General features: G+C 37.7%; 1 protein-coding gene across 1 annotated transcript in view; it reads right to left on the reverse strand.

Annotated features, from left to right (window-relative positions):
• Positions 1–27,848, reverse strand: part of GBE1 (1,4-alpha-glucan branching enzyme 1) — a 148,324-nt gene that overhangs the window by 84,729 nt on the left and 35,747 nt on the right. The window contains exons 3-7 of the mRNA XM_062601996.1: positions 24,874–24,989; positions 9,876–10,001; positions 7,997–8,132; positions 5,016–5,106; positions 3,927–4,136 (exon numbers count right to left, since the gene is read on the reverse strand). Coding sequence (XP_062457980.1) covers positions 3,927–4,136; positions 5,016–5,106; positions 7,997–8,132; positions 9,876–10,001; positions 24,874–24,989 — 679 coding nt within the window. The remainder of the gene's footprint in view (positions 1–3,926; positions 4,137–5,015; positions 5,107–7,996; positions 8,133–9,875; positions 10,002–24,873; positions 24,990–27,848) is intronic.

A 27,848-nucleotide genomic window follows, 5' to 3' on the forward strand; every position in this document is an offset into this window, starting at 1 on the left:
CATGAAGTGTTGTCTCGAAGTCCATAACACAAAACATGCCTCATCTTCTTAAGTTGCACTATGGTGCGAGATACACCATCCAAGCTGTCCCTGGAACAGTTTACTATTGCTTTTCTTGGAGCTACTCTCTCCTTACATAAACGTTATTAAAAATACAGTACTCAAAATACACCATGGATATAGTCCTGTTTTTTTGTGTGTGTGGATAGAGATCTCTTGCCACCTTCGGTTATAGCGAGTACTCAGTCCCCTTCCCAGACAACTGAATAATCTTGCAAATGCTGTGAGACAAATTTACTTGCATCTTGGCTTTCAAAGAACACGCAGACAGACTACACTGATAAAGCAATTGTTTCTTAATCTCCTTCATGGCAGAGAATTAGTTTTTCTCAATTCCAAAGTAAATTGAGCATTCTTTGTATTTGACGTTTAAGTACCTGTAGCTTTAACAGTTCTTCCCACTACAGAAATAAAGGGATTTAGTACAAGCACTGTACAGGAAAAGAAGGCTGTGCAAGCTGAAGAGATTTGTCTCAGAAAGCAAGCTTCTCTGTATACCGTTCAATAGACTGTGTTTGCTATCATATATTTGCAGCAAACTTTGAACTTCTGCAAGCAACTCGAGTCTCTCACAGATTTTAATACTCCCCTCTTTCTGACTAGAGCTGCTTGTTTACTGCTATGGAAATTAGCAGCTATGTCAATCAAGCCTAAAAAGGTAAAATCTTCAATGAAATGTCAGTTCCGATTCTTTTCCAATTTTGTTTGAGACCTGGACACACAAAAAGAGGGGGGTTAAAAACCCCAAACCAACAAACAAAAAACCAAACAATCAGGTAATTTTTTAAATCATTTCTGAACATCTTAGAATAAACAAGGCTGTTACATTTTTAAGCCTTAAACTTTGTCTCTAATCAGACAGAGACTATTTAGTGTTTCAGGTATCATGACCAAAGAAGCCCTTAATGACTAAAACCAGTTCACTGCACAACCTCCCGTGTTTGCAGTAGAAGGTCAGATTTCCACAAAAGTTTAAAAAAGGAAACCCAGATTTGTTGTTGCATTTCACTAGAGGGCAGGAGATACGGAATGACATACGAGGAACCCCATTATTTTTACTCATCAGTGGAGCATAGATTCGATTTCTCTGGTCTTTGCTATTTCCTAATCTCTCTTCCTCACAGCTCTTCCCACACCTCCTTTCCAGCATTCAGTCTGGCATCTATTCCAATCAGATAGGATGAAAAGTAATTATGCAGCAGCGTCCCTCCCAGACAAGTACAAGGCACAGATCACTGATCGAACAGACCCATGTAGGAAGTTCTTCAGTTCTGAGTAAATGCTTAACATTGCCATTACTACCTAGAAAGGAGTGTGCTGTTTAACTTAAATTCTACCACAACACTCAATACCAGCACCACTTTCCTTCCCAGCAGCAAGAAGCTTTCTCTGCTTGGAACAGAGAAAAGTTCGTAATTCCATGCAATTTATTTTCTCACTAGAGAAGTCGGTACTACACACTTGTTGATTATACATAACCATAAAATGAAATAAAGTGTGAAATACCGCTGTATTATATTAAAGCTTTAAGATTATCTGAAACAATTGAAGATGAACTTAAAGATTAATAGGAAGCAACTCAAAGAGGAAATCATTAGACATACTAAAATACATTTGTTATAATAATTAAAATCACAATTCAAAAAAGCTCCCTTAATTCATCAGTTAAATTGTTCCAAATAAAAATAAAGAGCAGCTCATCCTATTAAGTAACAGTGTGTAACTCACTTATTACATTGGTCACTCAGTTTAATTGACTTGTGAGTTATGTGCAAGAGTTTCCATTAAACAGTTGACCTATGCTACATGTTACTTCTGCAATAGTGACTTTCTTAAACAGTTCCAACCTCCATAAGCTATGAAACTGTCATCCTCAAGAACACAGTCTATGAGTACAAGAAGACAAATCTTTTTTGGCAATTAAATAAATACACAAAGGTTTGACATCTGCAACATAAACATATCCAGTTAATGGCAATTCAGTGCAAGTGAGAGAAAAAAAACCAGGGGGAAACCAGTAAATTGAACTTAAGAGCACACAAAACCTAACACTGCAAAGAAACTAGCAGGAGACCAGAACTCTACAGTAGCTGAGTGATAAGCTACCAAAGGAACCACTCCAGTGTAACCTTGAAAGGGTTAAACCAGAACTTTGTAGTTGGTAAGAAAGGCAAAGAAGATTACCATGCATCTCAAGGGGCAGAAAGGCAAATTTATCATGGAATAAGAGATTACTGACACTACAGAATTTATTAAGAAAAGTTTCAAGAAGATTCTGGGGTGGTGTAAAATTTATTGTGGGATGTTTAGTGGAAGAAACACAGACAAGGAACAGGAGGAATCTAGGGTGGTTCAGGGAGAAACAAATGTGGGAAAAGGTAGGAAAAATGGGAGGAGACCAAAATAAACTGGTTGCCAGCATCCATTTCTCCATTTAAACCACAAAATATTCAGCATACAAGATAAATCCCCTCACTCCCAATGCCTCAGAGAATACACAGTAAACAATGTTAAATGCTAATCATCACCAGACATTAACACATGGTTTAACACATTAATGGTTTAATTAATATAAAAGAGTCTGGAATAAACACCTGAAGGAAAGTACAAGCATTAGTGTCTACAGAGCCATTGTACTGTCTACTCTTTTATATGGGTCTGAATCATGGGTTATCTACTGCCATCACCTGGGACTCCTGAACGCTTCCATCAGCATTGCCTCCATACAATTCTAAACATCCACTGGACTGACTATGTGTCAAATGTTACTGTCCTTGAACAGGCAGGGGTCACTAGTGTCGAGGCCATACTGCTGAAACTGCAGCTGCGCTGGGCAGGGCACGTCTCCAGGATGGAGGATCACCGACTCCCTAAGACTGCGTTTTATGGTGAACTCGCCACGGACTGCCACAAGAGAAGTGCCCCAAAGAGGAGATATAAGGACTCCCTGAAACAGTACCTCAGCCTTGGGCATATTGACTACCATCAGTGATCCACCTTGGCCTCCAATCAGGAAACTTGGAAACACACCATACATAACACTGTTGTCTCCTTTGAGAACACATGCAGAATTAGTCTTGAGGAGAAAAGACAATGTAGAAAGAATTGTGCCTCACCTATACAACCCAAGGAGACCTCTTGCTGTGCTTTCTGCAACCAGATTTGGCCTTTTTAATCATCAGCACGCCTGTAGTAAGCATGGATAAAGCCCTTCCCAAACCTTTGTTCGCCAAGTCAAGCCATCACCACTAGTTAGTTAATTGTGCACCGTGTCCCTAAAACTGCCAACTGGAAATGACCCCTGCTCTGTATTAACTGTTAACCAAACTATGGAATGGAGTTTGTTGCCCTGGGACAAAACTTTTGGTACATTTCAAAAAATCTCACAGTTTGACAATAAAATTCCAGAGCTTACAAGTGTTTTCAGCTTTTCTTATACCTCATTTTTTATATATAAAATATATTTATATCTATAGTGTAAATATGAAAATATATGGCAATTCAAATTCATTTATACTATATCATTAAATATTTATGTAGGAACATTTCATATTTAATATATATCTATACATAAAATATTGAACCTCTTTAAAAAACAAAAGTCAATTAAAGTGATATGATTATAGAATACATCCAATGCACATGGTATACAACATGTATGTATGTAGTCATTAAGAAAAAAAAATCTAAATGCTATTACATTATGTTAGGTTTTAAGTATTTAGCAAAGTTAGGAAATTAACTTAGCATACAGAAACTACTGAACAAGCCAAATAACTTCTCCAATTTGGCAAATAGTGCAGTTTTAACAGAACTGGTAAGAAACAGTAACAACTAGCACACCTGAAGTGACATTTTCTACTTACTTTGCATAGTCAAAGAGCCTGCTGTCCCAGAGCTGGTGAGTTCCTTTAGGACCGGAATGGAAGAAACAAGAATCCGTACCATCAAATTTGTTGAGACCGTCTTCAGAGTTTTTGGATGCATGACTGTGCACGACATCGAGCAGAACAGTGATGCCCATTGAGTGAGCAACATCGATCATTTCTTTCAGGTCATCTGGAGTTCCATAACGGCTACCAACATGAAAACACATCATATTATGAGTGGTTCAATCTGAACTTAAGCTGACAATATTGAACATTACTTATAAATTGCATCGAGGTCAGCAGTTCTTCCTCACCTAGTTTCCAGTTGTATGCAGGTTATTTTTTCAGCCTCTTAAGTAATAGTTATTATAACCTGGTATATAAACAATTTTTAGTTATAAAAGTTATGCACACAATGTTTTGCAGAAATAGTTTCAAGGTTTTATTCTTCCATTTTAATCTGTTAATACATCAAATACAGTACAAAAGATAGCTGATAAAAGTTAAGGCTTCTATTTAAGGTCGGACACTTCCTTACTTCTTAAGGGACAAGAACACATATATTAATACAAAAATCACAACATTCAAGGTTTATCATCATTTTCTTAACAATTAACTGAATACATTTTCACTCTAGGCCTCAAATCTAAGAACTGTCTGCTACTGTTCCCACAGAACACACAAAGGCATGATTTTAATGAAGTCTATCACTAACAAATAGTGTACAGTTCTGTTTTATCGTAAGAGTGACTTACATATTGTGTTTGTTACTGCCAAGAAGATTGCAACACAAAAGCCAAGCATAAAGACTGATGAAGGTGGATTAGCTGGAATATGGTAGGACAGATGAAGTTACAGCCTTTCTATTGTACCCTATATGAAGTATTTCACAGAACAGCTGATCACTATGGCGAACTGAATTCAGATTTAAGAGGAAGCTAGAGCAAATACCTCAGTCATTACTTTCTCTTTCCATTACATACTTACTTGTAAACACACACATACAAGCATACTGATTTTGATGGATGTATGGAGTCAGGATGTAAACTAAAAGAACAGAGAAGATGCTGAAGTACTTAAACCTACCTTGATGCTGCGAAGAAGCTTGTGACCTGATAACCAAAACTGGCATAGTATGCATGTTCCATAATAGCCATCAGCTGGACACAGTTATATCCTATAGAAATAGAGTAAAACAAATCCCTGCCTTAAGGATGGTTAACAGAGGATTCAACACCTGTAACATATCCATTCCAGTCTTCTCTCATTTTAGCTGCTTCCAACTGTAATGATTAAAACTTGGTCTCTTTCAAGAAGAAATTAGTAGTTTATACCTACATGATCTTCCAATACAAATGTAACAGTTGATTTGTCAAATGGTCTACATATAGCTAAGCGTACTCAATCTCTCAGATTTAGAAAGCAGTAAATAATACTCAAATACAATCTTAATATAACCTCAGAATTTTAACTATGCCCACCTGCATGTGCTGAACCTCCATTTTACTTGCAGTGAGAGGGTATGGGGGTAGTCACTGGCTGCATGTGCTAGATATACCTTATGCAATCTTTTTTTACCACTTCAGAAACACTTTTCTTTCAAAATTTAATGATTATATTCCCCCTCTATAAGAGACTTTCAGAAAAGACAAAACACAAAAAGTCATGTCTTTTTGTTCCGATTTTACCAAAGAACCTAGTTACTGCAAGAGGGTCAGGGACACGCTGCCTCATGTATTACCTAGGAGTTCAGTGCAGTATTAAGAGAGGGAAATCTAAAGAGAAACCAACATGCTAATGGTGAAGGCACAGAAATCCCCACACATCTTAACTAAAGCTATCTTTAATATCAGTGAGTAAGAGCCCCTGACAGCTAGCAAGCAAGGACTATCAGCAAAAGATAAACTTCAGGTTTAATCTACAGTCTCTGTTGAAACTCCCACCACCACCACTCCTCTTTTTTTAGTTTCACCAAAATCTTCAGTCTTTAGTTCAGACAAGATACCAGTGGGGTTTTTTTTTATTGTTACTGGTTTTGGTTTTCAATTTCACAGCTACAGAAGAGTTCTTAGCAGACAGTTGGCATGAGTTCAGCAATGTGTCAAATTCATTGCTATTTTATAATTCAGGCTCATTGCACTTACTGTTATTTACAGCATTTTTATAAACAGCAACATAGCATCAAATTAATCTCATTTGATTTGCTTGCTATTTATTTTGCTATTTGTCATGCACATATTTCTACCAACTAATATCAGTTTTAAATACTGATCTCTTTAAGCTTGAATTAACCAGTAAAACATTCCAAAAAAGAATCTTAAAAACACAAACACCCAAAACTTAGTGTTTACATCATGTAAATAAGAATTAATGTTATCTATCATCTCTGTACGCCCTACCTAAATTTGATACTGCTTTTATTTTAGTGGTGTGTCAGCCTTTCATGTCATTTCTCCTTCCCAGAGAAAAATCTGCCCATAAAGCAGAAAGCTTTCATAATTCTGTTAAACCTATTAACCTCCTGGAACCACTGAAATTCTTCAGCAGTAAGGGAGAGGTCACAGGTACATAACATGGAATCCAGATCTACTTTTTGTTGAGGGCTTCCAGACACGCAAACTACATCTCACCTGCAAGCTCAACTTTATTGAAAGGGAAAGACACATTTTGTGAGACACTGACTCAACATGTAAACCTGCAAGAAAAAGGTATGATTTCTTCAGGAACTCTAGTAAAGAAATAAGTAATTCTACACATAAGCACAACTACCATCCCACAGAGGTCTCAGCTATGGACGTCACAATTATTTTATAGTTGAGTGTATCAAAGCATATTTCGTCACAGCAAGTTCTAATATTGTCCATTACAGAAACAGTGCAAAAACACCACAGGAAAAAAATAATCACCAATTAGAAATCGAGGTAAACAGCTTTCCTATGCTTCCTGACATAATCATCCCAGCTGGTTCACACACCCCCTCCAATATACTGGAAGTTCTTTTAGAAAAGAGGATTTGTCACATTTAAAGTTTCTGTGTTCTGATGTTTCATAGCAGCTGTTCAGGGATAAAAAAATCCAGCACACTCATTCTAGCCAACAGAAAGGATAGTCCTTTCTATCTGAATAGTTCTTTGTCTTTCCTTAGAATCAAGATTTACATTAGTAGAACCAATTAAGAACACAGGATTTTCTGAAGACTGTCTCCAAAAAAATGGGTCCTTTTTCAAGCTGAAAGTAAACCATGCCAAAAGCAAACTGCCCTGAAATATTTATCAAGCCTTTCGCAATCATATTTTACTTAAACTGTGTAATGGGTTTAGATTCACATACCCTATTTCTGTCTTTGTTTATTCTCTGTACATTTCACTTGCTTTTAATTTTTGCTGCCTTAAACATCTGTTTGTATAGTTGTCCTGGGTTCAGCAGTAGCAGTCATTTTTCTCTTTCTTGGTAGCTGGTGCAGTGCAGTGTTTTGACTTTTGGCTCAGGAACAGAGCTGATAACAATGATGGTTTGGTTTGGCCAAGGACTTTGTGAGCCTCATGCTTTGCCAGGGAGGAGGGGAAGCCGGGAGGAAGCAGAGACAGGACACCTGACCCCAGCTAGCCAAAGAGGTATTCCATACCACAGCACATCATGCCCAGGATGTAACTGGGAGTTACCCAGAAGGGCTGGGAGACTGCAGGGTTGGAGGAGGTATGGGTCGGTGCTTGGTCGGGCTGGGGGGGGCAAGTTATCGGTCGGCTGGTGGTGAGGTGTTGTATTGTCTTCCCTTGTTATTTCCTTTATCATTGTTATTATTGGTGGTAGCAGCAGTGATTTGTGTTATACCTTAGTTACTAAACTGTTTTTATCTCAACCTGTGAGAGTTGCATTCTTTTCGATTCTCCTCTCCGTCCCTCCGAGAGCAGGGGGAGGGAAAGAAGGGGAGGAGTGAGTGAACGAGTTGCCTGACTGGGTTTAATCCACAACAATAGCATGTAATCTGAAAACGCAAAAAACCTATAGACATTTGACAAATACATTTTCTAATAAAAATAAAAAGGACGTTGTCTGCTATTACTTACCAAGATCCTTTATCCTAGGTAGTACATTGTATGTGAAATTTTTATAAGAAGCTACTTTCCCTTCTGGGGAAGCAATCCCCACATGAGATTCATAGATTCTTAGGCTTTTTAATCTCTTGGGGGAAGGATGCTTATGCTATAAGGCAAAAGAAAACAGTTGTTGTTAGGAACAGCTTGGAAGTGTTGTCACAATCATAATTTGCATGAGATGAAAAACAATTTTAGGTTTGTTTTCTTTTTCTTCTAAGAGCACAAACATTACAAATAATTACACATTCTCAACTGTTAAAGTAAGTGTCTAGTTCAAATTAAAATTCTTCACGAACAAGAAACTGGACATTCATGACTCAATACTTTTCTTCTACCCTTCTTAAATTACACTGAGGTATACAAAGTTAGAGCACTCATTGTGCTAAAGTGCTTCTGAATAACTGTGAAGCTTGTTTGAAAATACAAGTCAACAACAGGCAGATAGGTTATTTTTCAAGCATACTTGCTTTCTGCAGGTACTCAGAGTTGCTCTGCCTTTTTCAAATAAAACTTATAAATATTTTAGCCCTAAAGAAAACAGTTCCACAGCACTAAAACATCTCTGTTCCAATTACTTGGGATGAAAAATAAAACAAAACAAGACCATACCCAAAGTCTGTAGGTGACTACACACTATTTCTAAATGGGTGAAAAATATTTAAAGAATACAAAGGCCACTGAAGTTCATCACAAAACCTCCTCCTTACACTTGAACAAGAGCTTACACTTGATTTTGAAAAGTTAGAGCAAAACCGGTAAAAACACACATATACATGGAACAGAAACTAAAAGGACAATGTGAAGAGCAAGAAGTTCTGGTTTTGTTCCCTGTAGTTTACATCAACTGCGCACCTCTCCTATTATTAAAAAGACTTCAATGTTTTTTCTGACTTATCTCAGTAAGGCATTGTCTGCACCCTAAATGTCTTTGCCTCCTTTTCACTCTAGGCCATTACAGATCACTGCATCTCCCATTACCTTGCCATTTCTTCTCTTACAGAGGATCCAGGTGTCACAGAGCATCATAGATACAGGGTAGGTCATTAAGTCATATGAACTATACACTTAAATAAGAAAGTTACTGCAATCATGATTTTAAGAGCTTTTCCATGTGTGTTACCCTTTCTTTGTCAAGCAGATGCTTCATAATTTGAGGTAGGTTCTAAAATTTAACTCAAAATGGATGCTACAGCACCTCTAATACAGAGCACTGAATACCACTTTTTAGAAAAAAACACCAAAAAAGTAGGCAGTCTACAGTTTCTGAATGTTCTCCTAGGATATTTTTCATATATCATGTGAAGAGTTTCAGCTTTATAGCAGTCCATGAGAATTAAGACAGTTTTTAAAAATCAATAAATGGATTTTCCCAATAAGAAGAAACTAGGATTTGACTGGAATATGAGCACCTTACTTTTGAAAGTTTTTCCTGACTTCATACAACATTGACTTACTATTGCAGTACTGAACTTTGTATTTGCAACTAATTCAAACCCAATTCTAGTAATTCCCTGCTCTCCTCTGGACCAGGAAGGGCCACCTAGTCTTGGAATACTTATTGAGCTTGCCTAGTATATGGAAAGCTAAGTTTAAAAAACCACTTCAATGGGTAACAATTTTTATTATATACTCTACAGAAGACTGAAAGAGTAGCTTCAAAATATCCTTCATTAAAGTAACTTCATTCTGTCAAAGGCATGAACAACAACCATTCACTTCTCAGGTAGCTATTTTAATTAGTTTGCTACCTTCTTTTTATGGAACAACTCTTTTTTATTCCAGGCAAGGATACAAAGGTGACAGGATACACTGTTTTATACATCTTTTGAAAATAATAATTGAGCCTTACTATATATGACTGTGGTGGATTCCAGTGCACCCAATCGTAATTCACTTTGTCTTCATCACGCACTACGTATCTTGCCCAAGGTGAAATACGATAAAGGAGATCACCATTTTGAGCGCGAATCACCACCTATAGAACAACCCAAACATATGCATGCAGTCACACATAATTCATATAAAACTTCCTTTGTAAACTATAGCAGAGAATGAAAAAGTACAGAGAAATTTAATTTAAAGAACACACAAATATACAATACAATTCAAGTCAATAAAGAATGACGCTGTTCACAGATGATTTGCAAAGGGATGGCAAATCAGGCATATCAGACACAAGAGTGATGTTCATGAGCATGAGGTGAAAAGTGATGATATATATAAGCTTCACATAAGTAATGTGAGAAACAGCCTTCTCAAATGGATTACTTTTAGGTTCCCTAATTTAGGCAGTCATTGCTATTTCCCTGCCAAGTTCTTATAAATCTAAATAGATATATGGCACCATATAGACAGTGTAATGCCATCAAGATAAGAACTGTGATTTGTTTACTTGGCAAACAATCCAGGTAAACCAATTTTAGTATCTTAATTCCCTCTTCTTTTCTATGAGTCTTAACCAATATCACATCAACCAGAACTGCAGATCAACACAAAAAGCACAGGACACTTTTCAGGTCAAGAAGAAGGAAGAGAGTAAAATTTAAATTGCTGGGTTTCGTTTTGCTGCCTTCCTGATCCTCTGGATGCCTTCATTGTTCTAATGACAAAATAGTGTTAGCTGTTCTATTTTCCATATTTGGTTTTCTCTATTTTATAATGAGAGATTAACAAGGACCATTCCTTTCAATTCCTTCAAAAACCTCATAAAACTTCACCAGAAAGAGTGAGCAAACAAAAACCTAGGAGCACTTTTGGAATATTGTAACTTTGTACAAGAGGAAAACTGAAACAATTTCTAGGTTAATGTTGTATGGGGACCCTGCAGAAGACATTGTATTTGAGGAGCTGCTGCTCTACTGAGTAATTAATGCATTCTGTAACTTGTAAAATACCTCTGGGAAAGGGCTGAGAATCAAGGGCTGGAAAAGGTTGTGCTGCTGACTGTGAGAGCGCTGCACATTTAGAAGCTGGTGACAACAGGTCCATGCTGTGCTGCACATATCCCTTGGGTGCAGGACAACCTCAGCCATAACAGAGGGACCTGGCAGCAGCTCCCCCTTGGTACCAGCAACTACATCACCCATATGGCCTTGCCTTTGTCTTAAAACTCCAGTAAGAAATTCCCATGTGAACATGTTCTGTCACACGTGTACGCCATGGGAAAATCTACCAGGCCTCTGTCTGATGCCATGCTAATGCAGGTTGCCCAACATTTGAAGGTGACTTAATCATTATCAGTATTCCTCCTATTATAAGTGATGCAGTAATTGTATGAAGCCAGTCATTGTTAGTCCTTTCTTGTTGACATGCAGAAAGAAACCTGCTCCATCTCACTTAACTCCCTACACTGCACCTCCCCACTTCCTCGGTGTGAAAGGAACAGCATCACACTGGTTCTGCCCAGTGTTTTGGCTGTCATTAACATAAACCACAGAAAGTTAGCAAATTTAAACCCAAGAAATGTACAAGCAAGTAAAGTCCTGAAATTCTTCATTCCCCTTTTGTTAAGAAGCTGATGGCTGTTTTTCAGGTTTGGTTGTCGGGGGTTTGGGGAAGAGATATATATATATATGTATGAATAGCTTCACATGAAAAGGGGCAGATTTAAGCTTCCCCCCCCCCCCCTTTTTTATTAACAAGGTGACTTTTCTTTGCTCTCCGTTCCTAACACTTACTCTAGAAAGAGACCATTATCAATAAATTGTCTTTTCACCTGTGGCAAGTGGTTTCCTTTATTTTGATTCATTATCTGTATCCTTAACCCAACCACACAATGCAAGATAAAAATATGTATATGCAGTGGTTTAATGGAAGTTGGTAACGCAAGGAAGTATGACTGCTCTGTCCCTCAGTACATATTACTATAACTCTAACAACTCAAAACTGGTTATAATAGAAGAGGACTAAGAATATATAAAACAAATACAGACCACCTAATTAGTAAAAGTGGAGAAAAAGTTGTTTAGAACACTGTACAACTGCATGAAAAATTTATTCTGTTCACTATGTTAACAAAGCTGGCCAAAAGGGTATTTCTGCAAATTACATAAACATTATGAAGATACTCCTGGCTGACAGCATTTACAATTTGCAAGTTACTCTTAAAATAATAATATTTATCTCTTCTTTCTGATATCACACTCCTGATAGTGCTATTACTTGTTCTATTAATTTGTCCCAATTTACCCATTGCACAAATAAGGTAATTATTGCATATCATAATCATACCTAGATACCCAAGTCACCATTCCTCTTTTACTAACATTCTAGTGCAATTTATACTGCAGAGGCTTATGAGGGGATACACATTTTAAGAAATATAAGGTACTTAATCTAAATTTGTATCATTATTACACTAATTCTGGTGAAGTTGAATCCTGTTCTTCTCCGGTTTACATGAGCATAATTAACAGTTTCCTTAAGACCTCTATCAAGCGATCCCTCACAATTTCAAATTCTCATTTATTATGCTTTCTAAAACCTTTTCTTAATTGTATGTGAATCCCATTTACTGAATCTTTCCTTACTATCGAGATCTATAATCAGCCAACTTATTCCTCTCTCCTGATATTGTAAAAAGGTAAGTTACTAGCAGAAAGACTTCAGATAGTATTTTCTAATGTTCCTTGAGAGAGAACTCCCACACCATCATGCTTAGCTGAGGCATGAGCAAAAAAAAGAAGAAAACCTGCTAAAAGTTGAATGGCACCCCAAAAAATAGCAATTCAGCCCACAGCTGACAAAAATAAATAATGGAAGTGGTCCAAGAGCTTTCATTCTTGTTTTCGCTTTGACATTTCTTGAAGTAATTGCAAATAAATAAAAGCTGTAATAAAAGCAGTAACATAAAGCACAAACCTAAAACTGAAAGAAAGGTAAACAACTCTTGCTCCATTAACCCCAGACTATTACTTGTGGTCCTTTCTCTGAAGTGTTCAGATATAAAAAGTAGCTGCAATGTGTACTGTGCACCTGCTGCTACAGGTTATATATGCATAAAGAGTACTCAGTATAGTCATTACATAGCCCTTTTGACAAAGCACCTAAGTCTATCTAGCAGATACTGTACTTTTGCTCCAAATTTGCCTTTTTTTTCTCCACTCATTTCAAATTCTTAAAACTTATGATGCACAGACTAAGAGCACTTAGTTCATTAACATTTTATAGAAGAGTTTACATTATTCTACTTAATCTTCTCTAAAGAACATATATAAAATCATGATGTCCATTAAACCTCAAAACGACTGATGAGCTTTGAATGTCACATGATTCTCTCTTCCAAGTGAAGAACCACTATGCTAAGTAAATGCTCACATGCAAATAAGCAAGTGCCAAAGACAGAATGAAAACATCCTTCAAAATCTGGCATCAAAACTTACTCTAAAAATGGACATGGCACAGATACACAATTCATGTAAGTACTATTGTAAAACAATACAAAGTGAAGAGCTTAACCCAAGCTGCTTGTCTTTTACATGTAAAGGTAAGAAACGTCTCTTGTCTACATTTTACATTATAGGGATGTTGGGTGTATTTTCAAGATTCCTACCTGAAGCACACTTGAAGTTTAGCATCCAAAACAGCTGTAATTAGTGAGTGGATTTCAAAGATGAGTACACCCAACACTGTGAAAACATGTCTGGGTAACCCAAGGTTTAAGGCATCAATGCTGCTGAAGTGATTAGTTTCGAATTAGGAATTTTGAGATCTGAAAAGAAATCACTAGAAAACCGAAATATGTGGCTGTGATAAGAGCAAACACATAGCCAACAATGGCTGGCTTTGAAGGCATGTAAAAGCTGGTGTGCAAAAGTGCATTCCAATTTTCAAAGTGCTGGACTGCTGGAAGACAAAGCAGGACATAAAACTTGCAAAACACTGGTATCAAGTGACAATATATTCCACGTCTCTCTCACTAGAATAAAGGGAAATTATGAAATGGGGAGTAAGCTGTAGGATAAAAACAAGTACAGTGTTTATGGGTCTGTTTTGATGATGCTTAAAACTCTCAAAAGCCATTTATAAGATTTAAGGAGCAACCATCATTCTGAGGGCAGTGTAGTGTCATACAGAAAAGGCAATAAGACACTGAAACAATTCAGAAGCTGAAACAGGTTTAATTTAATTTAATGGTTCTTCCAATACAGGACAAGCGAGATTCAGAGGCCTCAATTTTTGAGGCTCTTGGGTATCCTACTCTTCTGACCTTCCAAAACAGCATGGGTCTTCCATGTCATCTACAGCACACCTGCCAACTTCTTCTAGATGCCTCAGGGCATTTAAAGGAAAACTTGGGACTTATATTCAGGCAACTTCCAACCTACTGTGACTCAATGAATTTTCTTGGCCTTTTATAGACAGAAGCCACACTATAAGTTATCTATACCAATCAAAAGTCTGAAAGTTTTGCAAGTCTACACAACTGTAAAAGTTTGTTTAAATTTGTATTTGTGGCCAAAGTGCAAACCCATGTGTAAAACAGGGCTTAAGATGGTTGTGCTATTGTTATGACAGATGAAACTGAGCAATAACAGGCCACAAAATATCACAGTTGAAATTCATATGTTTATTAACATCCCCTTTCTTTTTGTGTCTGCCTACTTTCATCTCTTCTTCCCATCACCTCCATTTGGTTACCTCATTTTCTACTGCAGACATACACGGATCTTCAGAACAGTGTGGAAGAAAAATTCAAATGACGGTTACATATAAGATCAGACAGTTTCTCTGCTCAGCATCCACTCTTTTAGCTTTCAATTCCTGCATCTAAAGCAGACTGTAATTCCATGCATGAGCACTGAATTCAATTATGATGTCTTCCTGTAAGTTGTCTGGTCTATTTCCACTGATGATGATGATGCAGGGTCAGAAATAAGAATTACAAAAAGAAGCCATGCTGTCTTGATAGTTCCTTTTTTTTTATTTTCATTTAAAACTAGCATCTGCAGGACTTTTTTTTTAAGAATAAAAAATTAAGACTGGTATTTTTGCAGTTTAGGACATTTGTCACATAGTGGTTTGTCATTTATATTTGGGTTGGGAAAAGGAAAATGAGGAGGAGATAACTAGATAGCTGACGAATATGAGCAAACCAATGAACTGGTCTGAAACACTGTATTATTATTTCATTACTTTAATAGCTTGAAAGCACTTGGAATGATTGTTGGTGTACGTGGCTTTTAATACAACGATGAAATTAAATTGGCCATCAAACCAACAATAGCTAACATAATGAGAGAGTGGACTAGCTTTAATAAAAACGTGGAAATGTCAGTGACTTGTTATTTCTATAAGGGCAATAAGTTATTATTTCAATATTTTACAATTTATAGTATTTCATTAGCTTCATAGTTATTCATTTCTGAAACACAATTATCCAAGTGTAAAAGCCACAAGAACATGGGTGGAAACACCTCCTCATCTCAGTAACATGCATCTGATTTGAAAGTAGAGGTCAACCCAAAACCTAACAGCATGGCAGGATTAGGCCTTAGCAAGTCCAGGAAGTTTATGTGAGATGTTGCAATACTGAAACCAGGTTTTTTTTCCATTGCATGAAATTTATTAGAAATTAAACATCAAAGTGTTTCCCCCCCCCTCAGCTGTAGGAGTGCACAGGGAAGGAAAACAACTGCTGGTACACTGAGATGGTTTTTGGTGTAATATACACTGTAGACAAAGAAAAGTTTACCTTTTTACTTTTGCAAATATAAGGTAACCCAGAGAAAGCACTACAGATGTACAAGAATACAAAAGGAGCTGAACCAATTAATCTGTCCAAAGCTCACTCAGGACACATTGCTGCTGTAAGAAAACCTGGTCTTAGATTCGATTTCCTAAATGCAGCTCAGCTTCAAAGACAGTTCCTGCATTCAAGTCACCAAAACAATCCTGCTGCAAGATCACGTCTGTTTCTTCTTAAACCATTCACCATTTTCTCAACCTCAAGTTGCTACAGAAACTGAGAAGTTTTACTATCAGCTGAAAATATCTTTCTTCCTGTACACCTCAGCTGTGTACTTTTCTCCCACAAAGCATACCTCAGTTTAGCACCCAGGATAGAAAACACAGTTCTGATGATCTTTTGCCAGAGATGACTGGCAGATGACTGACAGATGAGCCCATTTATGAAAGTAAATATAATCCCACCACCCCTGTCTCCCCCACTCACACAGAGGAAACCACACTGCAACTATTACCATTCTCTTCCTACAGGTCATACTGGCTTGTAAGAGAAGCACTAGTCTAAAGGTAATGTTGTTCTGCTGCAACAGAACACTTTGCAGTAAGATAATGCAACCTGCTGCAGAACCCAGGATCAGAATTCAGGCTTCTTTGCATGGTACAGTTTGCATTAAAGATTTAGGTGAAAATACAAAAGCCTGACAAAACCAATGCTATTCTATCCCAAAACAAGAGCTTTATTCTGGAATCGTCTCATTCAACCTGACAGATTTTTAGAGACCAGACAAAACACTTCCCTCTTTAATAGCCTCAGAAATAGGAAGTAAAGAATGAAGAAGCAAACACTGCTTCTTCACTAGTGCCTTACTCTGCTTGCTACTGCACTGCCCCGCCTAACAAAGCTCAGAAGAAGCAGCAAGGAGGAAAAGGGATCATAAATTGCTCCAAACTTCAGCTTCCCATAGCCAGGAGGAAGTACCCTCCACCTAAATCAGTGCAGGGTGAAGCATGGAAAACAGGTGATTTTTCCAGTACTTACCTTCCACTGAAAGACTTTACCATGCTCTATTACTACCGCTCCAAAACACCCAGAAGAAATCAAGCGTATCTATTAAGGTGCTTACAGTCACTGGTTTTATTTCCTAACAAGCTAATTGAGTATAAACCTTGAAAAGAAGTTTCTGAAATAATGGACAGTATGCTGCTTCTGCCAAACTGTTCTCCTTCCTAAACTGCAAACCGGTTAACTGGAAAGAAAAAGCAACAGAACACTGGAGTCACATTATGCCAACTCTCCCTTTCTCCATCTTCTATTTCTTCAAGAGATTCAGATTACTCTCAAAATTAAGTCAGCCGAGACAAAGTTGTAGAGTTTGTTTGGTTGTTTTTTTCTTACAAGCAAATTTCTGGCAAAGAAATCTATTTCTATTAAAGGGACAAGCATTCAAATCAAATATTGAAAAAGTATTGAGGTACTGGACACACTAATACTTCTCAGGTGGTTTATATGTTTAACAAAGGGAGGAATCTGTGTGCTTCAGAAACCATTGGGAGAGGGGTTTATTTGCTGTGCAGATTATTTAGCTGTAAATGTATCACAATATCAGCTTTTAGATTCTAAACTTATTAGGGACACGTAATATTTGTTCACAATTCCACCTTCTTTCCCCTCGGGAAAGAAAATAAACTATAATAAAAGATAAAAATCAAGATATAAAAGCAGCAAAAGGCATGAAGTCATGCCTTAATCTTCCAAAAGAGGGAGACATAGCTCCATTTGCGAATTATGCATTTCAATTGGAGTGAAGAACCTAAGAATGTGTTTAGCTACTTTACTATATCAGATTAAAAAGGAAACCTTCTGCTCTATTTTCCATTCCCATGCTTCTCTTTGAAAACTAACATAAATCAGAAAACACTAATAAAAATATAGAAAATACTATATTATCCATTATATCTATCTGAATATTAAAATAGAAAAATCAGAAAACGGAGACAGTAGCCTAGTATTACAAAAATACATACCTATGTAGATAGAGATAAAAATACAATAGTAAAATCAAACTGTTAAAATCCAGGAAACCATAGGAGGGTTGTTAAAAATGAAAGCAATACCACACAGAAACATTCCTAGTAGATTTCAACAGGCACAAGTATAAAGACAACATTTCAATTAATTACCCTAAAAGCGCATTAATTTCCAAAGGAAGTAACAATGGGCTTTATAAGTGTTAGCTGCACAAAGGTGGCATTATTGAGGGATAACAAGTTTATTTTTACTACAGGGAACCACCACAGGTTGAATGCTGCAGGATAGCATTCAAGCTTCTCTGTCAGTCTAGAAGCTAAGTTTTGATCAAAGTTTTAAAAGTCAAATTAGTAAGTCAAAGGAATCTAAAATACAGAGTTCAAGGAATACTTTTCCCCCTTATTGTGACTTAACCAGAATCAAGTTACTATAACAGTGATGTAGCTCAAGGACTATAAAAATTTGTAAGCATAATAGAAAAGCATTCATATATGTATTACATAACTGAGAGGCTTAGGGTTTGAAAAGCAACCATAATAATCAAGCACATTACACACAATAAGTGTAACTTATTAGAGTTGTTTCAAGCCATGTCAAGTAGAAAAGAAGCTGCTGAAGTATGTAATAGGGGCAACCAAGCATTAAGTATTACTTATCCTCAACTATTAAGTGTTTGTATAAAGGACAACAGCTGCATAATGCACCTTGCACTTGGGTAGCTATGGAATAGCATGCTTGCTTTTTGATGCTCCCACTCACAGCTGTTGCAAACTGACAGTGAAACGTCATTTGGGGATGAGGCAGATTATGCTCAACACCCTCCACTTCCTTTAACATACTCCATTATAATGTCTTCTTATAATGGGGGTAGCCCACAGCCCCCTCTTCTGTACTCTCCTTGCTCAACAGCTCAAGAGTATCTAACATATTAGAATAAAAAAAAGTGAAGAGAATCATCATGTATGTGCTCCTTATGTCCTGAGGTCATCTGCCATGGATGAGCTCACTTGACCCTCTCCGTATCTTGTTAGGGTCATTAACTTAACTGCTCTGTGACATTCTAAAGTAACATCCCTTGAATGCTTTATCATAATGACTCAGGGAATTCCTTCTTAGCTCTGATGTTGGCTGTGTTGCCAGTACAGATACTATCTGACAAGACTTGACATCCAAGGTGTGGAAAAAATCCAAAGCTTATTTTCCAGTTTCTCCTTGACCTATAATCTTCTCTGAACATTGCAGACTCATACAGCTGAAAATTAGAAAGTACATACCAGTAAGTTACACCGAAGAGTGTCAGAGGCTTTACCTAATAAGGGAGCCTATCTTCAAAACAATTCCCCTAAAAAAAGAGAGCCATGCTCATATATATTTAATATGCACTCTAAGACTTCAAATTCCTTTTCAAGACCCCTTCTTTAAAATCTCTCTCCCTTTTCCTCCAAAAACTCCCCACGTTTTGCTTTAACAGACACCAACTATTAATTGAAGCCAGTAGTCTTCTGTGTGGATAAATTCAAAGGAAAGTATCTTTAAATAGCAAAACCGTCTACTAAAGACTTGTGCAATCTTGCAGTCACAAGAGAACTAAGCCTGCCAAAGTAGCTGAATGAGGATATTTTGAAGTGCTGAGCTCAGTCTGCAGAAAAGGTCTCCAGAGCAAAAGTCCACTGCATTACAATGCTTCATCGCTGCTACAACCTCTCCTATGAATCCACAAGTAGTTGCACATTGTTTAACAAATCCAGACAGGCAAAGTCAAGAGACCATTTACCTCCCAATAAAATAACAATTCTTCCTACTAGCCAACCTAATCTGTAACCCAGATTAGTCTATGGTAATGTGCTGAAGGGTCATGGCTTACAATCAAGCAATGAAACATGAAGGGTATTGCCACAGATTTAACTAGTTCTTTACTTCCTACTCAGCACCATCGTTACCTAGAAATGTATATGCCAGATGACTTAAGTCCTGTTCCCTAAAATTCAAAATGCCAGGAATGACACATCTGCTCTTCTTGCACGCAGGTTACCTACCATGATGCTGCAGAACACTTATTTCATTACCTGTTCAACTTAGCACACCTGGTGATTTTTACTTTTCTTTCCAGCCAGTACACTGTTTTAAGACATGAAATTTAAGTGACATGGAAGTTAACAGACTATGAGCAAGGATACTGCCTAACCCCCAGCTAAGGTGAAGACAAAAAAAAATATTAAAAGTGATTATATTTGTTAATATAAGAAACCAGTGAACACTTCCTCAGGAAGCTTCCCATTGAAATAAAGTTTTATTCCTCTGCTAGTGGTACCTGGGGCTCCCTTTATAAAAGTTGTCTAACTGCACATAACATATTTCATATTGAGAACAGTCACAGGAATTATGTCCCAAGGAAGTGGTGGATTCCCCAACACTGGACACTTAAAATTCAGTGGACAGGGTGCTGGGCTATCTTGGCTAGCCTATGGCTTTTGCCAAGAAAGACTGGACCAGATGATCCTTGAGCTCCCCTCCAACTAGGCATTTTATGATTCCATTTACATCTTATGCCACTGAAACACTTCTATACCTAGAATCTTAACTGCTATCCTATTATCCCATTATTAAAGTTCCCCAGGTTTTCGCATTCTCATTAAAAAACACCTTCACGTTTTGACTGCAGACTGCTTGAAGCGCATGAGACCTGAACTCAAAGCCAGTCTGATACTATGCTGCTGGACTTCCTGATCAGTAGGGTCAGCTGCAACACCATCTACTTCATCAGTGACAGTAATTACACCTGATGAATTTTACTAACAGTGGTTCACTGACACTAATTAACCTACCTGCTCACCATATTTGATTCCTTTTCAGGGTTTGCGAGTTACCACCAGAGCATGCAGATCTACTATGAAGCACAGGATAGAGTAGTAAAAACTCTAAGGATTAAGTTTTAATAATATTCTTTATAACTAACTTTGCTCTTCCCAGCACCCCATGGATACAAAATGTACTTTTAGGTGTTTCTAACCATGATTAATCTGCATTTCCTGTATTGTTCCCTCGTATTCCTATCAAGAATATTAAACAAGTCCCCAGTGCAGACACTAAGATCTCAATTTTTACCATACTGTCTCCACACTTAAACTCCACTGATGCCATTTCAAAATTAGCACGTTATGGACTTCAGTGAAAACTCAATTTGCAGGCATTTTTAAGCAGTTGTAAAACTCATTTCTAAATAAACAGTAAAAGAACAGTGGAACATTGCTCCTGTATGCACATGACAGCACATGACAAGACTTGCTGAAGAAGCCTACCCACGCTAATTTTCCCTAAAACCTTGTTCTATATTGTGGAAATCTAATTAAGAATACTCTGACAATAAAGGAAGAATTCAGTTATTTTCAACCATGAGAGAAGGACACCCACCCCCAACTGTCATCACTGTTAGAATGACAAGCATGCTAACAGTTAAAGAAACCATCATTATAACTACACCCATTAGAATAATGAAACAGGGGTAAAGTGAGTTAATTCATTAAAAGCACAAAGTCTGGTTTGGGGTGTGTTTTTTTTTGGTGTTTGTTTTTTAATCTGTACTCAGTTTAGGACATCTGCCAGAAGTTTAGGCAGAAAAAAGAAAACCAAACACTACACAGTCATAGCAGCAACTGTATTTTTTCACTTCACTCACTCTAAACTCCAACTGATCCATGGGAGAAAAATAAAATACCCTGTTCTAGCAGGTAACATCTTATAGATGGATGTCATAATTCACAAGGGAGTCATTCAACTGTCATAAGCATCCATTCCTTCACAGAGAAATGTTATCAGAAGATCTATAGCAGCTTTTTTAATTACTCACTTTCTTCAATGTTTGTATTTACTTATGAGAAGACTGCCTGAAGAGCTGTAGTAGACAGTCCACTACTATTGAAAACAGGCGAATGGTTGACCTCTGATCCTCATCCATTTTCCTACAAAAGTATTTTGTGACCTGATCTAAATTAGTGTCACCAGACACACTCCATCCATTTCCCATTCTGGCTTAGAAATTACTTATTTAAAAGGAATGACCCTGTCACCGTTTCAGAACTTGGCATTCACTTGCATAGAGCTAAAGATGAAAACAGTGGAGATGGAAGATAAAGATAAGGGCCTTCTGGAGGAGACTTTTTCCCCCAGGGAGATTAATCAAATCACTGCATAAATGTCTGAAGTTGACTATTTTAACTTACATATTTAAGAATAATATTGGTAAAAAGCAGCTTTAAAACCTGTTATTTTCATATCATTCCTTATTAAAACAAAAAGGGGACTACCTTCACTACTGAAAAGAAATACTTTGTTGCCTAGTCTAGTGCTTACAGACAACAGCCCCTCTGTATTTAAATGTTAGGTCTACAATCTGCATAGTGATTCCCATCTACAGACAACTAAATACTCTCAGCTTCTACATGAACAAAGTCCATCGTATTTGAAAAATTATGGTGGTCAGGTGAATTTCCAGACTACTGGAAAAGGGGAAAAAATAACCCCCATTTTCACGAAGGGGAAAATGGATGACCCAGGGAACTACAGACCAGTCAGTCTCACCTCTGTGCCTGGCAAAATCTTGGAGCAGATTCTCCTGGAAGGCATGCTAAGGCACATGAAAAACAACAAGGTGCTTGGTGACAGCCAGCATGGCTTCACTAAGGGGAAATCCTGCCTGACCAATTTGGTGGCCTTCTATGATGGGGCTACCGAACTGATGGACAGGGACAGAGCAGTTGATGTCAGCTACCTGGACTTGTGCACAGTGTTTGACACTGTCCCACACGACATCCTTGTCTCTAAATTGGAGAGACATCAATTTGATGGATGGACGACTCGGTGGGTAAAGAACTGGCTGGATGGCCGCACACAAAGAGTTGTGGTCAATGGCTCAATGTCCAGCTGGAGACCAGTAACGAGTGGTGTCCCTCAGGGATCAGTGTTGGGACCGGTCTTGTTCAACATCTTTGTCGCTGACATGGACAGTGGGATTGAGTGCGCCCTCGGCGAGTTTGCCGATGACACCAAGCTGTGTGATTCAGTTGATACGCTGGAGGGAAGGAATGCCATCCAGAGGGACCTTGACAAAACTATGCTCTGCCACAAAATCCTTGTGTTGCCAAAAAAGTACACACATTTGTGAACCACCAGAACCATGCAGTTGAGGAAAACTTAAAAAGCAGTAATTTTCTGAACACATTAGTAGAATGAGAGAGGAAAAAATGAGCAGCCATAGCATGAGGGTAATGTACATGCTTACCACATGGAATAGAATCATAGAATAGTTAGGGTTGGAAAGGACCTTAAGGTCATCCAGTTCCAACCCCCCCCTGCCATGGCAGGGACACCTCACACTAAACCATGTCACCCAAGGCTCTGTCCAACCTGGCCTTGAACACTGCCAGGGATGGAGCATTCACAACTTCCCTGGGCAACCCATTCCGGTACCTCACCACCCTTACAGTAAAGAACTTCTTCCTTATATCCAATCTTAACTTCCTCTGTTTAAGTTTTAACCCATTACCCCTTGTCCCATCACTACAGTCCCCAGTGAACCATCCCTCTCCAGCATGAGAATACTGCATGAGAATAGGTTGCATAGGTTGCATGAGAATACTGCAACCTCATTCCAGGTTTTGTGACAGATAAACCATTTTAGATCTACCTTAAACTGGAGAGTTCTCACCATATTAGTTATACCATCTAAATACATTGAAACTAAACATTGCAATGTGTTAGATTCAGTTGTGTAAGCACCATGGAAACAAACCAAAGTGTCAGGAAAGCTTATTAGTGAAGTTATAGGGCTTGGGAAGCCCTTGGGAAGAAAGGCTTGGGAGCAGTTCCGTACGGATGAAATCATTAATGATCATTACACTTGGAATCAAGTTTCTAAATCTTTGAACTTACATAAATAAGCAAACCTCTCACAGGCAAACAGAACAGTCCAGCTTCATGAGTCTGTTTGGCAGTGACAACTACATACATCTTTGTTTCAAATTGACCACGTAAAAGCACAATTAAAGCGTGAAAGAGCCTAAATAATAAATACTAAAATAAGTCAAAGAGAGGAAAACAAAGTCACATTCTGCTCTGCCAGCAGGAGACTGATGGCTTTTCAGAAGACTCAGAGCAACGACAGAACCACAGCAAATCATCTTACCAGTGCATCAGTACCGAGAGTGATCAGTAGCTGAAAACTCTGCATACTGAACAAATTATGCACAATGAATCTTTGCTTTATGGAGTTTATATTTCAAAGAAAATGAATGGTAAAGGTACTATAAGAACTGTGCTTCAAAATTATGAGATATGACCAGTGTTTATATAGCAAGAGGCACAAAAAATCATCTTAAATTATTCCAAACATGTTTAAGAGTATCTGCTCTTTGCTATTATCTTTATAACTATCATTACTCCTCATCATTCACACCTCTTATCTCTATGCTAAACAGAGAATATCCTACAGTAGGTGAGATCAGTTGCTTTGTAGATACAAAAGGTAAATTTAGCAACAATCAAAAAATCTAACCTATTTACACCTCAAAAACAAAAAATATTAAGTAACCATCTTGCAGTCTCATACATTACTGCATAATCACTGTGTTAAGAGTTGCAGACAACTGTCTTCTTTCCTGGTCTATAACACAGCTCTCTTATCCTTGAACAATTACTACAAAGTTTCACCCATAATTTCATACATATCAAAAGAAAGCATTTCCAGAGCATTATGCATATCTCTGTTTCAGCAAATTTCCTGTTTACCTAAGCTGATTTTCAGCATAAAAATTAGGATTTTTATAGCATGCTAGTTTAGTTGATGGGAGCCCTGAAAATATATTACTACGATTACACAAATTACAGAATCATAGAATGGTTTAGGTTAGAAGGGACCTTTAAAGATCATCCACATTTCAGTAACTTCTGCCTGTTCTTAGGCATCACAAAGAGTTAGATGTTAATGGTTTCACTCACCGAGGTCAATCTGCACAAGCAGATAAACTGATTCTGCTTCTTAGAACAATTAAAAGGTGATTAAAGTATTTAAAAGAAAACAGGACAACTGAGTAAGAAGGGTTACAAGAATTTGACAGAATAAGTCTAAAACCAACACCTTTAGCCTTGATCCATGGGGCACAAGAGGACAACCATCTTGTCCAGGTGGAATGATTAACTCCCACTTCCCATATTCCATCTTCTTATACGGATGAGAAAATGGATTCCAGCCATCTGCAGTATAAGAAAAATTATTAAGTACTTATCTTAAAATATATCGAAGTACAATTCAAAGGTATTAACACTGTTACATCTTTCCCAGAATAAACTTCAGTGAGAACATACACAAACACTGTGATATCTGATATCACCATACACATTTAAGAGAGTTTCAATAAAATGTGTAAGACTTTCACTAGGAAACCATACTCCAATTCCAATTTCACCATGATTAAATTATTCCTACTTCCCCTCTGATCAAAGTAAACATCCTCCTCCCCAAAAAACACTGCTGATTTTAATATCACAAACACATGGTGGTACAAAAATCAATGGCTGAAAAGTAATGCTTAATGTAGATTTAAAACCTCACATCCTAGACAAGCCAGTAGAAATATCTCGTGTTCAAGGCCAGGTTGGATCGGGCTTTGAGCAACCTGGTCTAGTGGAAGGTGTCCCTGCCTGTGGCCAGGGGGACTGCAACTAGATGAGACTTTAAGACGCCTTCCAATTCAAACTCTTCTATGATTCTACATTTATTTCATTTCAGGGAATGTAAATTGCAAACAGCTGAGGCGTCTGAAATAAATTCAGGCAAAAATGGGAAAACAGAAGAAAGATGAAAAAGTAACAGACATCCTGAGTTGCAGGAAGACTGCTTTAAGGAACTTGTTTATGATAGTCAAGCCCTCCTTATGTGAATTACTACCAGCTCTTTCCACCTTCTTCCCCTGAAGAAGCCTTCTTCAACTGAAGGCTGACTTCAAGGAGGAAGCAGCTTAGGCTTCTTTTTGTTTTACTGCTTGGTTTTCAGAGTTTTTGGCAAAAGATAGCCAGAAAACCTTCAGAAAAAAAAAAAACAAACCCAACCAACCAAAATCAGAAAACAAGCAAGACAAAAAAAAAAAACTGGAAAAAAACCCCACAATTAACAAAAACCACAAACCCAACCAAACCAAAACAATCCCCAACCAGCCAAACACTGAATAGCAGACTATTCATAAGTTGAAAATATAAAGCATCTCCAGCTTGAGAACAGGGACTTCAAAAACTTTGTCAGTAGCTACAAACAGAAAAAGGCTGATAAGATTACCAGCAGAAGAAGTTCAGCTTCAATAGGTTTTTAGCGTAATCAGCTCCAATAGGTTTTTGGAAACAAGGACACCATCACAGAAAACCCATAAGCCATACACAGAGAAAAAAGCTTCTATATGAAAGTTCAGGCCCTAACATCCTACCTCAGAAACATGAGGCACAAGGGAACTCGTTGCTTGGAAATGCACCCTTGGCATGCCAGAGAATCACGTATTGAGCTTTAATCTAGAACTCACTTTTAAGATATAATGGCTTGGATTCTACCACCTAACATTAAAACTCAATTCAAATGCAATACTTTCAGCTTAATCAAACTAAGTGACTTGTTCCACTGCCTAGTTTTGTTTTAACATTGATAAATCTATAGCTGTACAGCTGTGAAGCTCATGGCTATCTTAAAGTTTCATATCAGAAATTAACACTCCTCTTGCTTCTTACAGGGGAGACAGTGGAGGAATACTCCTTGCATAATGACCAGATCATTTACATGTTCCAGTGTAAATGTTGTAACTACTGAAAACTGCCCAGAAAATGAAGTCCAGCAAGGATTCACACAGCTTCCTTGAGAAAAAGATACCACACAAATAGCAGTTCACACAAGGGGAGAGGCATCAAACTCCCACTACCTCACAAAATACCTTTATATCATTTGCTTGGGACACAAACGGAGAGATTCTCTAATGACACTATACTGTTCTACAGAGTGGCCAATTATGTCTTCCTCCTGGCCAACAGCTCAACAGCAGGGTTGTTAACATAATCCACTTAAAAAGTGGCTAAACAGCTCAAACACTGACATAAGAACACATGCCATTACTTCTCAGATTGGAAGTCTCCCGGGACATTAATAGCAGCTTATACTTCAGCCTACTGCCTTCACTAGTCTGCAGCCACAGAAGTATAGCACTGTCTGATCTTACTCATGAAATCTAGGTATTTGTCTGTACAAACCTTTGAAGAAAGTAGCGAGAAGTCTGGTATCATATCACACTAGCCTCTAGACTGCATTTCAGTACAAATTTGAGTCAAGTCTGGGGGAGGGAGAGTTCCTACTATGAAAAGTTTCCAGTCAGCTGTCAGATACCAAAATTATGAGGGCTGGTGGCATAAATTCCCCTTTCTTCACTGTGAAGAAACCTGTCAGAGCTTAAATAATAAATAAACCTCCTCCCAAAACCAACCAGCCCACCATCCTTCTACCTTCAGCTGAAGCCTTTCCCACTAGTGCAAGAAAAAGAAAGCAGAAAACAGACATTCCAGAGTACTCAATATTTTAGATCTACTGTTAGCTGGGAAGGAGGGAAAGGAAGACAGAGAAAAGAAAAAAAGAGAACTAAAGGCCAGAAACCACAAATATGACAGTATTGTATTAAATACTGACCTCCAAATTAGCATGTACATACTTTACTCCTTCAAGTGTCTTAAAGCCAGTAGTGTTGAGGGGTTTTGCGTGTTTGGGGGTTTTCCTGTTTTAATTATAATATTGCTTACAGATAACCTACTGAGTCTCTGCACAGCTAAACACAATTTGAAGTATTCTAATTCCCAAACAAATTCTGTGGTTTATCCTCAGAAGTTGCAGTTCAGTGACTTATTTTGGAATAGTTGATTTTAAATTAGCAATAAATTGCCAGTAGACACCAAGTTCCTCAGCAAGACAGCATGCAAGTAAAATATTCAGTGTGTTACTACTGAGACATTTTAAGGTAGCTACACTGTTAATACTGCCTCTAGTATCAGAAATTCAGCTAATTGCCTCATAAACTTGATTCACCGAGA

This window comes from Pezoporus occidentalis, unplaced genomic scaffold (assembly GCF_034315485.1).
Source record: "Pezoporus occidentalis ecotype Australia unplaced genomic scaffold, CSIRO_AGI_Poc_V1 ctg74, whole genome shotgun sequence".
Lineage (NCBI taxonomy): Eukaryota > Metazoa > Chordata > Aves > Psittaciformes > Psittacidae > Pezoporus > Pezoporus occidentalis.